Raw genomic sequence first — 16,551 nt, 5'->3', positions numbered from 1 at the left:
GCTACCACTAAACATCCTGGAGGCGACATCTGTCAGTTAGTGCGCCCCACTAGGGAACAGGGTAGCAAAACGTTGAGTCAAAATTCAAAAAATCAAATTCAAAATTAAATTGATCAAAATTAGGATGGAAAAAATGTATACTTTTCAGGGAGCACGCATGTACACACCCACACATTACCTCCCCTTATTGGCTGAATTAACAACAGGCTCTGTGTGTATGATATTTGTGATTCGTGGGATATACTCTGTATTCAGCTGCAGTGCTGCCTGCCCGACTGACATGGCTAATGAAGTGCCTGTGTGCCTCCCGTGGCACTGCTGTGTGCATGTGCACGTGTGATCCACAGAGTCAAGCTGCAATTAAAATACCCGTCAATGGTGTGTGCCATGACAGAGGACAGGACTGTCACTATTCAGCAGCTTCAGCAGTGTATGAAGAACTGGGAGGAGGAAGATGAAGAGGAGAGGAAGGAATGAGGAAAAGACGACAAAAAAAAAAAAATCAGACGGGTGCTGCAGTGCTGTGTCAGGGTTGGACTGAGAAAACACATAATGACGACTGCATTCTTGAGTGTTAATTGTTAGTTGAATATTTACAATTTGCTACACTCTTCGACATGAGTTAAGAATTTGGTGATCCATCGAGCACACTCTATATCACGTAGTGCAAGTGCATTTGAGGCATGTCCAACCCAGTTCGCTATTAACGCAGCATGTTATCTGAGCATAATATATGGCAGAGAGCACAAAGTGGCTATATTTAATGTCTTATTAACTACACGTTTGTTCTCAAAGTAATGAAATAAACCAGATGCTCTTCTGCATCCTGGACAACTTTTCATCATACATCTATTAATAAATAATATTTGCATAGTGTTACAAATATATGTCTCAAATTCAGAAAGCTGAGATTTTTCTCAACATTTTGATGTGCAACATGTGCATTATACTAAAAGATAGTACCTTAACATAAGAATTTCTTAAGGTATAGCAAAATCAAGAAAATACCCTTAGGGCATGACAAGAATAAAACTGTAGAGCAGAATATATTTTGGAGATTCAACACTAGCGAGGTATACACCAGTTTTATACCTTGGTGTCAAAGGTGCAGTAGATGGTGAAAACAAGGATCTCAATCATCAACTGGCTTCAGGATTGAAAGCCCTGAATCAGGCGAAGAAGCTGTGTCTGAGGCAGGATAAACAGGCAAAGATACAAATACTTACAGCCTGTATTTTTCCTCAGTAGTGACATAGTCGAGTGAGACCTGGATACTAAATAAAGCAGGTAAATGAGGGATAACAGTCTTTGAAAACAAATGCTACTGAAAAATATTGCAAACCCCATGGGCACAACTGAAGACTTCAGAAATGAAATGGGAGTTACCACTGAATGGCTACTGCATTATGTAAAACATCAGCAACTGAAATGTTTTGGGCATATGAAGCTCATGGGGGAACTTAAGAGTGCTGTCATTGTACATAACAGAAGAAAGATGAGCAGAAGACCAACATGCAGATGGGTAAATTTATAGTGGACACTTGAGTCAGTGGAGTAAGCTGAACAGGTAACGGGTAGCAACTAACGATTTCAAACAGACATACAAGAGTTTAGCATTGCTTTCTACTTGCTTAGTTTGAATCTGTTGTTTGGGATAGGCCTTGCACAAGCTTTAATCAATCAATCAATCAATCAATTTTATTTATATAGGCCAAATCACAACAAACAGTTGCCCCAAGGCGCTTTACATTGCAAGGCAAGGCCACACAATAATTACGTAAAAACCCCATCGGTCAAAACGACCCCCGTCAGCAAGCACCCGGCGACAGCGGGAAGGAAAAACTCCCTTTTAACAGGAAGAAACCTCCAGCAGAACCAGGCTCAGGGAGGGGCAGTCTTCTGCTGGGACTGGTTGGGGCTGAGGGAGAGAACCAGGAAAAAGACATGCTGTGGAGGGGAGCAGAGATCAATCACTAATGATTTAAATGCAGAGTGGTGCATACAGAGCAAAAAGAGAAAGAAACACTCAGTGCATCATGGGAACCCCCCAGCAGTCTAAGTCTATAGCAGCATAACTAAGGGATGGTTCAGGGTCACCTGATGCAGCCCTAACTATAAGCTTTAGCAAAAAGGAAAGTTTTAAGCCTAATCTTAAAAGTAGAGAGGGTGTCTGTCTCCCTGATCTGAATTGGGAGCTGGTTCCACAGGAGAGGAGCCTGAAAGCTGAAGGCTCTGCCTCCCATTCTACTCTTACAAACCGTAGGAACTACAAGTAAGCCTGCAGTCTGAGAGCGAAGCGTTCTATTGGGGTGATATGGTACTATGAGGTCCCTAAGATAAGATGGGACCTGATTATTCAAAACCTTATGAGTAAGAAGAAGAATTTTAAATTCTATTCTAGAATTAACAGGAAGCCAATGAAGAGAGGCCAATATGGGTGAGATATGCTCTCTCCTTCTAGTCCCCGTTAGTACTCTAGCTGCAGCATTTTGAATTAACTGAAGGCTTTTCAGGGAACTTTTAGGACAACCTGATAATAATGAATTACAATAGTCCAGCCTAGAGGAAATAAATGCATGAATTAGTTTTTCAGCATCACTCTGAGACAAGACCTTTCTAATTTTAGAGATATTGCGTAAATGCAAAAAAGCAGTCCTACATATTTGTTTAATATGCGCTTTGAATGACATATCCTGATCAAAAATGACTCAAAGATTTCTCACAGTATTACTAGAGGTCAGGGTAATGCCATCCAGAGTAAGGATCTGGTTAGACACCATGTTTCTAAGATTTGTGGGGCCAAGTACAATAACTTCAGTTTTATATGAGTTTAAAAGCAGGAAATTAGAGGTCATCCATGTCTTTATGTCTGTAAGACAATCCTGCAGTTTAGCTAATTGGTGTGTGTCCTCTGGCTTCATGGATAGATAAAGCTGGGTATCATCTGCGTAACAATGAAAATTTAAGCAATGCCGTCTAATAATACTGCCTAAGGGAAGCATGTATAAAGTGAATAAAATTGGTCCTAGCACAGAACCTTGTGGAACTCCATAATTAACTTTAGTCTGTGAAGAAGATTCCCCATTTACATGAACAAATTGTAATCTATTAGATAAATATGATTCAAACCACCGCAGCGCAGTGCCTTTAATACCTATGGCATGCTCTAATCTCTGTAATAACATTTTATGGTCAACAGTATCAAAAGCAGCACTGAGGTCTAACAGAACAAGCACAGAGATGAGTCCACTGTCTGAGGCCATAAGAAGATCATTTGTAACCTTCACTAATGCTGTTTCTGTACTATGATGAATTCGAAAACCTGACTGAAACTCTTCAAATAGACCATTCCTCTGCAGATGATCAGTTAGCTGTTTTACAACTACCCTTTCAAGAATTTTTGAGAGAAAAGGAAGGTTGGAGATTGGCCTATAATTAGCTAAGATAGCTGGGTCAAGTGATGACTTTTTAAGTAATGGTTTAATTACTGCCACCTTAAAAGCCTGTGGTACATAGCCAACTAATAAAGATAGATTGATCATATTTAAGATCGAAGCATTAAATAATGGTAGGGCTTCCTTGAGCAGCCTGGTAGGAATGGGGTCTAATAGACATGTTGATGGTTTGGATGAAGTAACTAATGAAAATAACTCAGACAGAACAATTGGAGAGAAAGAGTCTAACCAAATACCGGCATCACTGAAAGCAGCCAAAGATAACGATACGTCTTTGGGATGGTTATGAGTAATTTTTTCTCTAATAGTTAAAATTTTATTAGCAAATAAAGTCATGAAGTCATTATTAGTTAAAGTTAAAGGAATACTCGGCTCAATAGAGCTCTGACTCTTTGTCAGCCTGGCTACAGTGCTGAAAAGAAACCTGGGGTTGTTCTTATTTTCTTCAATTAGTGATGAGTAGTAAGATGTCCTAGCTTTACGGAGGGCTTTTTTATAGAGCAACAGACTCTTTTTCCAGGCTAAGTGAAGATCTTCTAAATTAGTGAGACGCCATTTCCTCTTCAACTTACGGGTTATCTGCTTTAAGCTGCGAGTTTGTGAGTTATACCACGGAGTCAGGCACTTCTGTGTTGGTATATGGCATTAGAGAACATAAAGAAGGAATCATATCCTTAAACCTAGTTACAGCGCTTTCTGAAAGACTTCTAGTGTAATGAAACTTATTCCCCACTGCTGGGTAGTCCATCAGAGTAAATGTAAATGTTATTAAGAAATGATCAGACAGAAGGGAGTTTTCAGGGAATACTGTTAAGTCTTCAATTTCCATACCATAAGTCAGAACAAGATCTAAGGTATGATTAAAGTGGTGGGTGGACTCATTTACATTTTGAGCAAAGCCAATTGAGTCTAATAATAGATTAAATGCAGTGTTGAGGCTGTCACTCTCAGCATCTGTGTGGATGTTAAAATCGCCCACTATAATTATCTTATCTGAGCTAAGCACTAAGTCAGACAAAAGGTCTGAAAATTCACAGACTGGGCCTTTGGCCCCTAGAGCAGGTAGCCCAATGGCATAAGGAGTTTGGCTACTGATATGTAGACCTGGGTTCATTCCCAGTCACACTGCTTGTTAGTGTCCTTGAACAAGACACGTCATCTGCATTTTCCCAACCAATCCAGCTGTCAATGGGTCCCACCTATGTTTGGAGAAGTAACCTGCACTGGACTGGCATCCTGTCCAGGAAGAATTGTAGACTCTCTGCTACACTCTGCAGGATCCAGGTATAAATTCTGCCATCAGTGATCCTTAAGGCCTATACATGACTTACTTCGACTACTTCATCTTTGTCCACTTACTACTGATAGAATTGGTGTCCATCATTCACATTAGTGGGATTTGCTTGGACACTTTTTCCCTGTTCAGTGGGGAAGTTTTCCATGTAGTAAAGTCAGTGTTTTAGGATGGGCACCCCAATCCCTTTTTTTTGTGCGCAAGCCACTGTGTTCTAACTTTGTAGGTATATGGTTGGGATCATTGTCCTTTTGGAAGACACAGTTATGATTGCGTTTAAGCTTTTTGACTGATGTCTCGAAGTGTTGCCTGAGAATTTCTAGATGATGTTCCTTCTTCATTATATATTTGCTTGGATAGAGGATGCAGCTGAAAGAGTCATCCAAAACTGTTCACAAAAATCAAGTGAATTCTCAAAATGTGCTACCAGAATACAGGAAAATAAAGAATCGGTTCCTGACTTCACTCGCAGTTTCATCACACCATGAGATGAGCATGATGCAGTGTGGGGAAGGCGCGATAATGAACTCCTTTGTGTTCAGATGTTCCTACAAACTGAAAGCCACAAATTACTCTACTTAGAAATTTCCTGTTGCTGTGCTGATTGGGTGGATAAGGACTAGAATACCACAATAAACAGTAATGGTTCATCAAGGGCAGCACGGTGGCTTAGTGGTTAGCACTGTTACCTCACAGCAAGAAGGCTGTGGGATTGCTTCCCACCTGTGGCCTTTCTGTGTGGAATTTTCATGTTCTCCTCATGTTTGCGTGTGTTCCCTCTGGGTGCTCCAGTTTCCTGCCACATCAAAAGACATGCAGGTTAGGTGAACTTGAAACGTTAAACTGACCGTAGGTGTGAATGTGTTTGTCTGTCTATATGTGGCCCTGCGACAGACTGGCATCCTGTCCAGGGTCTACTCCGCCTCACGCCCTATGACTGCTGGGATAGGCTCCAGCCCCCCATGACTCTTAACTGGAGTAATTGGAGATAGAAAATGGATGGACGGATGGTTCATCAAACTGCTTGGAGTGCTGGTGCTAAATAAATGATGAGGAAATCTGAGCTCAGATTCGGATTCAGCACCCCAAATTTGCCCTAAATCAGTTCTCAAAGCAAGAAAACTATTTTTTGTTGTTGTTGTTGACCAGTGTAATTTTAGAAATTTTTATACTGAGACACCTGATTTACTTTTGTTTTTGAAACTGCATAAACAAATTAAAATGTGTTCAATACCAAGGGGCCCAGTACTTTTCGAGGTACTGTATGTAGGTATTTTGTGATGCCAGGACCTTTGCAGAAAAATGAAAGTACATGTGGTTCCTGTATTAAATGTCAGACTTTGATGGTAACCATGTTGGTTAGATATCTTTAGTACTGGGTCTCTTCAGAAGATCTTTGGCTACCTGTTGTGTGGGCCGCTGAAGAGGAGGTACTGCTGGCCCACCACCAAAGGGTGCCCTGCCTGAAGTGCGGGCTTCAGGCACGAGAGGGCGCTGCCGCCTCAGGAACAAGCCGTGGTGACAGCTGTCACCCATCATCCGTGACAGCTGCCATTAATCATCCACATCTGGTATAAAAGCAGGAAGACACCTCCACCACACTGCCGAGATATCATCTTCTATCAGAGGTAATACTCTCAGCCTTTTTGTGAGATTTGTAAATCTGTTATTGTGAGTGTTTGCAGGAGGACCGGTCGTTTTTGTGGAGGCTGTGCAAGACGGCGCTCTTTTTCTTCTGAGACCGCTGAGTGAGAGGTGGAGGTGTAATTCCCTCCAGGATTGTTACTGGGTGTTCACACACCCACCCTTTGACTGTCTTTTGCTTTTTGCCAGCAGTACCAGATCCGACACGCCGTGAAGGTGGCCACCTGGGGACTCCGGGACTTGGCGGCTCCAGTATTCCTCGGGTTCGGTGGTGGTGGAAATCGTGTGGTTCCGGTTCATTTCCAGACGGGCGTCTCCTATCGTCGAGCCTGCCCACACGACACCTTTTTTGATTGACTGTTGCACATTCTGAATCTGCTGTGTTTGGTTGTGTATTTCACAACAGTAAAGTGTTATAATTTGACTCCTTCCATTGTCCGTTCATTTACGCCCCCTGTTGTGGGTCCGTGTCACTACACTTTCCCAACAGGATATCTCGGCCAGCGTCATGGACCCCGAGGGGCGTCACCAGGCTGTTGAACAGCCAATGGGAGAGCAGGGAGCGCAGGCGTCTGCAGGAGGCGTGATTGGTGAGCTACAGCATATTCTCACTGCCTTTACGGCTCGAATGGATCAAATAGCCGAGCAAAACATCCTCCTGAACCGCAGGGTGGAGGCTCTCTCCGCGCAAGTGGCGGCAAGCGCTCAGGGCGCTGCTGCAGCTCCACCTCCTGCCGACCCTGTGCTGGATATAAATATCCCAGTGGTGGTTCAACAACCCCTCCCACCATCCCCTGAAGCTTACATAAGCCCTCCTGAGCCGTACGGAGGTTGTGTGGAGACGTGCGCGGACTTTCTTATGCAGTGTTCGCTCGTCTTCGCACAACGTCCCGTCATGTACGCGTCAGACGCAAGCAAAATAGCTTATGTGATCACTGCTTCGGGGAGAGGCACGCGCTTGGGCTACGGCGCTTTGGGAGCAAAATTCACGGCTCCTTCACACATACACTGGGTTTGTGAGGGAGTTCAGAACTGTGTTTGATCACCCTAACAGGGGAGAGATCGCTTCAACCGTGCTGCTGTTGATGAGACAGGGGCGCCGAAGCGCAGCTGCTTATGCAGTCGACTTCCGCATCGCGGCTGCGAGGTCCGGCTGGAATAACGCTGCGCTCTGCGCCGCCTTTGTAAACGGACTGTCGTCGGTCCTAAAGGAGCACCTAGTGGCCAAGGATGAACCGCGGGAATTAGATGGGCTTATTGATCTCGTTATACGGTTAGACAATCGGTTGGAGGAACGCCATCGGGAACGAGACGAAGGACGTGGCCGGGCGCGCGCCGTCCCTCTTCCTTCCGGGTCCGAGCAAGGTCCGCCCTTCCCACGCTCCCTGGCCTCTACGTCCCGTGGGGCGACAGCTCCCCCTGCTGACGAAGCTATGGACATGAGCAGGGCCACATTTAGACCACCTAATAGACAGAGGAGGCTTCCCCGCGGGGCGTGTTTTGTTTGTGGCTCAATGGAGCATCAATTGAGCAAATGCCCCGAACGGTTAAACACCAACGCCCGCCCCTAGAAACTGGGCTTAGGGTGGGCCAAAAAATTCACGTGGGACACACACATATTGCCACACGACTCCCAGTTACAATCCTTAGTGGGGATTTAACCCTTCAGGCCCCAGCACTGGTAGACACAGGGTCAGAAGGGAATCTGCTAGACAGCAGATGGGCCAGGGAGGTAGGGCTCCCTCTGGTGGCGCTACCTGCACCATTGCAGGTGCGAGCACTAGATGGCACCCTACTCCCTTTGATCACACACAAGACCACCAGTAACTCTGGTAGTGTCAGGGAATCATAGGGAGGAGATTGAGTTTTTTGTGACTCCTTCTACCTCCCATGTGATTCTGGGGTTCCCCTGGATGCTGAAACACAATCCCCGGATTGATTGGCCGTCCGGGGTGGTGGTACAGTGGAGCGAAACCTGCCATCGGATGTGTTTGGGATCCTCGGTTCCTCCGGGTTCCCAGGCTAAGGAGCAGGTCCAAGTTCCCCCCAATCTGTCGGCGGTGCCGGTTGAGTACCACGATCTGGCTGACATTTTTAGCAAGGATCGGGCACTCATTCTTCCCCCGCACCGTCCATATGATTGTGCCATCGATTTGTTGCCAGGCGTGGAGTTCCCGTCCAGCAGGCTGTACAACCTCTCCCGACCTGAGCGCGAATCAATGGAGACCTACATCCGGGACTCCTTAGCTGCCGGGATGATCCATAACTCCACCTCTCCGATGGGAGCAGGTTTCTTTTTTGTGGGCAAAAAAGATGGCGGTCTTCGTCCATGCATTGATTACCGGGGCCTGAACGAGATCACGGTTCGCAACCGATACCCGTTGCCTTTGTTGGATTCAGTGTTCACCCCCCTGCATGGAGCCAAAATCTTCACAAAGTTGGATCTTAGGAACGCATACCACCTAGTTCGGATCCGGAAGGGAGACGAATGGAAGACGGCATTTAACATCCCGTTAGTTCATTTTGAGTACCTGGTCATGCCGTTCGGCCTCACTAACGCCTCCGCGACGTTCCAAGCTTTGGTTAATGACGTCTTGCGGGACTTCCTGTACCGATTCGTCTTCGTGTATCTGGATGATATACTCATCTTTTCTCCGGACCCTGAGACCCATGTACGGCATGTACGTCAGGTCCTGCAGCAGTTGTTGGAGAACCGGCTGTTTGTGAAGGGCGGGAAGTGTGAGTTCCACCTCACTTCTTTGTCCTTCCTGGGGTTTATCATCTCCTCCAACTCCGTCGCCCCGGATCCGGCCAAGGTCGCAGCGGTGAGAGACTGGCCCCAACCTACAAGCCGTAGGAAGCTGCAACAGTTCCTCGGCTTCGCAAATTTCTACAGGAGGTTCATTAAGGGGTATAGTCAGGTAGTTAGCCCCCTGACGGCCCTGACCTCACCAAAAGTTCCCTTCACCTGGTCGGGTCGGTGCGAAGCCGCATTTAGGGAGTTGAAACGCCGGTTCTCGACTGCACCGGTCTTGGTGCAGCCCAATCCTGGTCGCCAGTTTGTGGTTGAAGTGGACGCTTCTGACTCAGGGATAGGAGCCGTGCTATCCCAGAGCGGAGAAACTGATAAGGTTCTTCACCCGTGTGCCTATTTTTCCCGCAGGTTGACCCCAGCAGAGCGGAACTATGACGTGGGCAATCGAGAGCTCCTTGCGGTGAAAGAGGCTCTTGAGGAGTGGAGACACCTGCTGGAGGGAGCGTCAGTGCCTTTCACGGTTTTCACTGACCACCGGAACCTGGAGTATATCAGGACCGCCAAGCGACTGAACCCCAGGCAAGCCTGCTGGTCACTGTTTTTCGGCCGTTTTGACTTCCGGATCACCTACCGCCCCGGGACCAAAAACCAAAGATCGGACGCCCTGTCCCGGGTGCATGAACAGGAAGTCAAGACCGAGCTGTCGGATCCACCGGAACCCATTCTCCCGGAGTCCACTATCGTGGCTGCTCTGACCTGGGACGTGGAGAAGACCGTCCGGGAGGCCCTGGCACGGAGCCTGGATCCCAGAACAGGACCAAAGAACAGACTATACGTCCCACCAGAAGCCAGAGCTGCCGTGCTGGACTTCTGTCACGGGTCCAAGCTCTCCTGCCACCCAGGGGTGCGTAGGACCGTGGCAGTAGTCCGGCAGCGCTTCTGGTGGGCATCCCTGGAGACTGATGTCTGGGCTTACATCCAGGCCTGCACCACCTGCGCCAGGGGCAAGGCGGACCACCAGAAGGCACAGGGACCTCACCAGCCACTTCCTGTGCCTCACCGCCCCTGGTCCCACATCGGTCTGGATTTTGTCACGGGCCTCCCGCCGTCCCAGGGACACACCACCATGCTCACAATAGTGGACTGTTTCTCCAAGGCGGCCCACTTCGTGGCCCTCCCGAAGCTCCCGTCGGCCCAGGAGACGGCAGATCTCCTGGTCCACCATGTCGTCCGGCTGCATGGGATACCAACAGACATCGTTTTGGATCGCGGTCCCCAGTTCTCCTCGCAGGTGTGGAGAAGTTTCTGCCGGGAACTGGGGGCCACTGTAAGCCTCTCGTCTGGGTATCACCCGCAAACTAACGGACAGGTCGAACGGGCCAACCAGGAGTTGGAGCAGGCCCTCAGGTGCACGACCTCCGCACACCCGACGGCTTGGAGTGAACATCTGGCCTGGATCGAGTATGCTCATAACAGCCAGGTGTCCTCTGCCACCGGCCTCTCCCCGTTCGAGGTGTGTCTGGGGTACCAACCCCCTTTGTTTCCTTTGGTGGAGGGAGAGGTCGGTGTGCCCTCGGTCCAGGCCCATCTGCGGAGATGCCGTCGGGTGTGGCGCACCGCCCGTTCGGCCTTGTTGAGGGCCCGGACGAGGGCTAAAGCCCATGCAGACCGTCGACGGTCCCCGGCCCCCGCATACCAGCCCGGGCAGGAGGTATGGCTTTCCACCAAGGACATTCCACTCCAGGTCGAGTCCCCCAAATTAAAAGACCGATTCATTGGACCCTTCCCCATCCTCAAGGTCCTCAGTCCTACCGCAGTGAGGCTCCAACTCCCGGCCTCACTGCGGATCCATCCGGTCTTTCATGTCTCCAGGATTAAACCGCATCACACCTCACCCCTCTGTGCACCCGGTCCGGCGCCGCCTCCTGCCCATATTATCGACGGGGAGCCGGCTTGGACAGTACGCCGGCTCTTGGACGTCCGTCGAATGGGCCGGGGCTTTCAGTATTTGGTGGACTGGGAGGGATATGGACCTGAAGAACGCTCCTGGGTGAAGAGGAGCTTCATCCTGGACCCGGCCCTCCTGGCCGATTTCTATCGTCACCACCCGGACAAGCCTGGTCGGGCGCCAGGAGGCGCCCGTTGAGGGGGGGGTCCTGTTGTGTGGGCCGCTGAAGAGGAGGTACTGCTGGCCCACCACCAAAGGGCACCCTGCCTGAAGTGCGGGCTTCAGGCACGAGAGGGCGCTGCCGCCTCAGGAACAAGCCGTGGTGACAGCTGTCACCCATCATCCGTGACAGCTGTCACTAATCATCCACATCTGGTATAAAAGCAGGAAGACACCTCCACCACACTGCCGAGATATCATCTTCTATCAGAGGTAATACTCTCAGCCTTTTTGTGAGATTTGTAAATCTGTTATTGTGAGTGTTTGCAGGAGGACCCGTCGTTTTTGTGGAGGCTGTGCAAGATGGCGCTCTTTTTCTTCTGAGACCGCTGCAACGTGTTGAGTGAGAGGTGGAGGTGTAATTCCCTCCAGGATTGTTACTGGGTGTTCACACACCCACCCATTGACTGTCTTTTGCTTTTTGCCAGCAGTACCAGATCCGACACGCCGTGAAGGTGGCCACCTGGGGACTCCGGGACTTGGCGGCTCCAGTATTGCTCGGGTTCGGTGGTGGTGGAAATCGTGTGGTTCCGGTTCGTTTCCAGACGGGCGTCTCCTATCGTCGAGCCTGCCCACACAACACCTTTTTTGATTGACTGTTGCACATTCTGAATCTGCTGTGTTTGGTTGTGTATTTCACAACAGTAAAGTGTTATAATTTGACTCCTTCCATTGTCCATTCATTTACGCCCCCTGTTGTGGGTCCGTGTCACTACACTTTCCCAACACTACCGCTGGAATGACTTTGCATCAAATTAACAATTTCATAAGGAGATCAAGAGGATGAATACCATTTGCATTGTCAGGCGTTGTCAGCTTTCACATTTGGGAGTGACAGATTTCTCTGGGCATGATCCAACACTCCATGTTGAGGAACCCAGTGCCTGGAAAAGGCCAACGTTTTACCTAGCTCATTCAACCATTACTAAATAAGGGGGCATTCTTTCAAAGTACCGCGCTACTCTCCCATTTTACTCATTTCAAAACTTGGTTGCATAATGAATACGGATTTTGTTAGCAAGAGTTGCAAGCAAATAACAAGTCGCAGTACAAACAGCTGCGCCAGATCCTAATTTGAGTCAGTATTTTGAGTTGTGATCAACATTTTTCTCTGTTCCACTGCATCCACAAAGACAGTATCCATTTCTGTTCCCACTCAGGATACCTGGGAAAACTTCCTGCAGGACTTTGCTGAGAGTCCTATGGCATTTTTTGTTTTGATTTTTTTGGCCTTATACTTCTTTTGTGGACCCACACTCTAAATTCGTTGACACTGATAACTGCAAGCTATGTTGCTCTCGTGATCGTGACGTGTGTGTTTGGGGGCGATGTCTGTGAAGGAATTCAGCCTTCTATGCTGGAACGTTTTGCAGGACACTGAAGAACAAGTGTCCCTTGATCCCAGGGTCAACAAACTGCACTAATTCCAGAAATGCTGCTGACACTGTCTCAGGGTTAAAGATTACTGACATCAGGAACAGTATAGTTTGTGTTACTGTGGTATCCAAAAAGTCACGTTTGAGAGCATACACTGGTGCTGCGCTTTGCAACATACACAACACCACAGAACCGCCCCAGTTCCTGGATGGCACAACCCAGGCAGACAACCAACCCGTCAATTCCCACAGCTCTAACATAACCATCTATCTACCGCTGCCAGGTGAAATGTGGACGTCTCCTTGGCCTTCTCCAGCTCATTGACACTCAGTCAGCTATGTGCTGGATCGTGCACAGAGAAACGTGCCACATGGCCAAAATGTCGGAGCGGTCACTCCCTGCCAATGCAAGTGATACTCCTCATCTTGGTCTCTCTCAGTAACTGCTCGTTTGACAGTCACTCCAGCAGTACCCACGGATCCTTCAAAGACACTTAGCACCAAAGACATCCAGTTGTCCCCTTAGGTGATTGGCTAGTGTCAAAGTCTCACAACCATACAAAGACAGGCAGCACCAGGACCCGGCACAACCCTCTTTACTAAATTCTATTCCAGCTCTTGTTTCACCACTGACAGTGCTGAGGGGTGCGCTAACTTCAACAGGACGTACACAGGGGCATGTGAGTAAAAAGGTTTGGGAACCACTTGTGTAGAACATCAAAATTCCCTGAGTCCTCTTTGAATCATCTAAAGTGAAGTAAAAAAAAGTATTTAGTCAGTCCCTGATTGTGCAAGTTCTCCTACTTAGAAAGATGAGACAGGTCTGTAATTTTCATCATAGGTACACTTCAACTGTGAGAGACAAAATGAGAAAATCACATTGTAGGATATTTAAAGAATTTATTTGTAAATTATGGCGGAAAATAAGTATTTGGTCACCACAAACAAGCAAGATTTCTGGCTCTCACAGACCTGTAACTTCTTCTTTAAGAAGCTCTTCTGTCCTCCACCTGCTCCACCCGTTACCTGTATTAATGGCACCTGTTGGAACTCGTTATCTGTATAAAAGACACCTGTCCACAGCCTCAAACAGTCAGACTCCAAACTCAATCATGGCCAAGACCAAAGAGCTGTTGAAGGACACCAGGAAGAAAATTGTAGATGTGCACCAGGCTGCGAAGAGTGAATCTAAGATAGTCAAGCAGGTTGGTGTGAATAAATCAACCCTGGGAGCAATTGTAAGAAAATGGAAGACATACAAGACCATTGATAATCTCCCTCAATCTGGGGCTCCACGCAAGATGTCATCCCGTGGAGTCAAAATGATCATGAAAACTGTGAACACAAATCTCAGAACTACACGGAGGGACCTGATGAATGACCTGCAGAGAGCTGGGAACAAAGTAACAAAAGCTACACACTACACAGAGAGGGACTCAAATCCTGCAGTGCCAGGCGTGTTCCCCTGCTTAAGCCAGTACATGTCCAGGCCTGTCTGAAGTTTGCCAGAGAGCATATGGATGATCCAGGAGAGGATTGGGAGAATATCATGTGGTCAGATGAAACCAAAATAGAACATTTTGGTAAAAACTCAACTCGTCGTGTTTGGAGGAAGAAGAATGCTGAGTTGCATTCCAAGAACACCATATCTACTGTGAAGCATGGGGGTGGAAACGTCATGTTTTGGGGCTGTTTTGCTGTAAAGGGGACAGGACGACTGACCTGTGTTAAGGGAAGAATGAACGGGGCCATGTATTGTGAGATTTTAAGCCAAAACCTCCTTCCATCAGTGAGAGCATTGAAGATGCAACGTGACTGGGTCTTCCAGGATGATAATGATCGAAAACACACCACTCAGGCAATGAAGGAGTGGCTCCATAAAAAGCATTTCAAGGTCCTGGAGTGGCCAAGCCAGTCTCCAGACCTCAACCCCATAGAAAATTTGTTGAGGGAGTTGAAAGTTCGTGTTGCCCAGCAACAGCCCCAAAACATCACTGCTCTAGAGGAGATCTGCATGGAGGAATGGACCAAAATACCAGCTAGTGTGTGCAAAACTGGTGAAGACTTACAGGAAATGTTTGACCTCTGTCATTGCCAACAAAAATTATGTTACAAAGTATTGAGTTGAATTTTTGTTATTGTCCAAATACTTATTTTACACCATAATTTACAAATAAATTCTTTAAAAATCCTACAATGTGACTTCCTGGATTTTTTCTCATTTTGTCTCTCACAATTGAAGTGTACCTATGATGAAAATTACAGACCTCTCTCATCCTTCTAAGTAGGAGAACTTGCACAATCAGGGCCTGACTAAATACTTTTTTACCCCAATGTATATATTTTCCATAACAAGACACTGAATCAGGTATAAAGTCGAGTTAGAAGATAAACGTTTCAATTGGGAGTCAAGCGCCACCTACTGGTAGCATTTTTAATTTTTCACCTGGATTGGTCCCACCAGAGGAAGCTTAAAAGAGCTTAATTATATGATGTCTGTTTGACAAATATACCAAAAACAGATAACGTGAAACTGCCAAAAGGTGACCAGGGATGATTTGGCTCTAGTATGCCCCCTAGTGGATAGTATTCGCTCTCTTGCCCACCAAAAGAAAATAAACAAAAATCAAATGTGTGAATAAAATCACGTGAAGCGTGTTCTTTGAAATTATTTCAAGGAGTTACATGGTCATATTCCTACCTTAGAGCCAAAATTTAAGAAAGACATAATACCGACATTTCTTACTTTAATTGGGATATTCTGCACATTATACATTTACAGTACTCAGATAACATTGGTTCTGAATTTACATTAGTTTGTGTCACTACTGCGTGGGCGCGCGCGCACACACACACACACACACACACACACACACACACACACACACACACACACACACACACACACACACACACACACAGAGTTTCTTTTATCTGCACACTTACAGAGAAAATGGAATGTCTAATCTCAGCAGATTTTGAAGAACAAACTTGATTCTCCTCACGTGCACATGCGTGTGCCACGCCTTGCTCTCAGAGCAGGATGCGGTACTTGAGGGCTCGCGGGACTCTGTTGATGACGAGCCGCCCGTCGTAGCTGAGAGAAGCAAAGAGCCAGGGGTCGGCTGACGACCACTCGGCCGCGTAGACGCTGTCCTCGTGTTCTTCGTATGTGGACACCACGCTGTCCTTTAGGGGCTCCTTACTCCTGCATCACACACACAAACGGGTTTTCTAACACACATATGTAAGAGGTATAATGTGCTTCAAAAAGAAAGACGCTGTGACATTTTGAACTATTAAAGAGCTTCAACAGATATTTTGTGAGGAACATCAACATGCTGCACACACACACACACACACACACACACACACACACACACACACACACACACACACACACGTATGCGCGCAGACCACCTGTCACTGGAATGCAGAATGTTGATGTTCAGAGCAAAAGCAGCGTTTCAGTGCTAAAACATTTTTCCCTCTGCTGCAACAATGTAACAGTCCCAAATAAAAATGTGAAATTATGATCCATCATTATTACCACTTCAAATTTCTCCCAAACCCACTGCTCCAAGGAGTCCTAAAGGGAACCCATAACATACAAATTTGGATTTATTTTGCACATTATCTGTTTACACAGGCAGGAGCTGCTCCCTCTGGGCTTCAGCTGGAAATAAAACATTGTAAGTGCTCTATTCACACAGATTTATTGGGCAAGAGGAAAAAATACATAACAACAGTCAACTGATGCCACAAAGTATGTGATTAGCTGAAGGAATTTGTTTTGTGTTTTTTTTTTTTTTAAATTTTTTTACATTTAAAAATGTTTTAATCTGCATCACATTAGAAGT

The 16,551-nt window shown here is 47.0% G+C and overlaps 1 protein-coding gene across 1 annotated transcript in view; it reads right to left on the bottom strand.

Moving 5' to 3' along the window:
- Nucleotides 1–752: 752 nt before the first annotated feature.
- Nucleotides 753–16,551, bottom strand: part of eipr1 (EARP complex and GARP complex interacting protein 1) — a 188,309-nt gene continuing 172,510 nt past the window's right edge. The window contains exons 9-11 of the mRNA XM_034159772.1: nt 15,697–15,899; nt 12,270–12,273; nt 753–788 (exon numbers count right to left, since the gene is read on the bottom strand). Of these exons, the coding sequence (XP_034015663.1) occupies nt 15,725–15,899 (175 nt within the window). The 3' untranslated portion in view covers nt 753–788; nt 12,270–12,273; nt 15,697–15,724. The remainder of the gene's footprint in view (nt 789–12,269; nt 12,274–15,696; nt 15,900–16,551) is intronic.

Source organism: Thalassophryne amazonica, chromosome 19 (genome assembly GCF_902500255.1).
Source record: "Thalassophryne amazonica chromosome 19, fThaAma1.1, whole genome shotgun sequence".
In the NCBI taxonomy this organism is placed as follows: domain Eukaryota; kingdom Metazoa; phylum Chordata; class Actinopteri; order Batrachoidiformes; family Batrachoididae; genus Thalassophryne; species Thalassophryne amazonica.
Note: the sequence above shows the minus strand (reverse complement) of the source record. Positions and strands in the feature narration are given on the sequence as shown.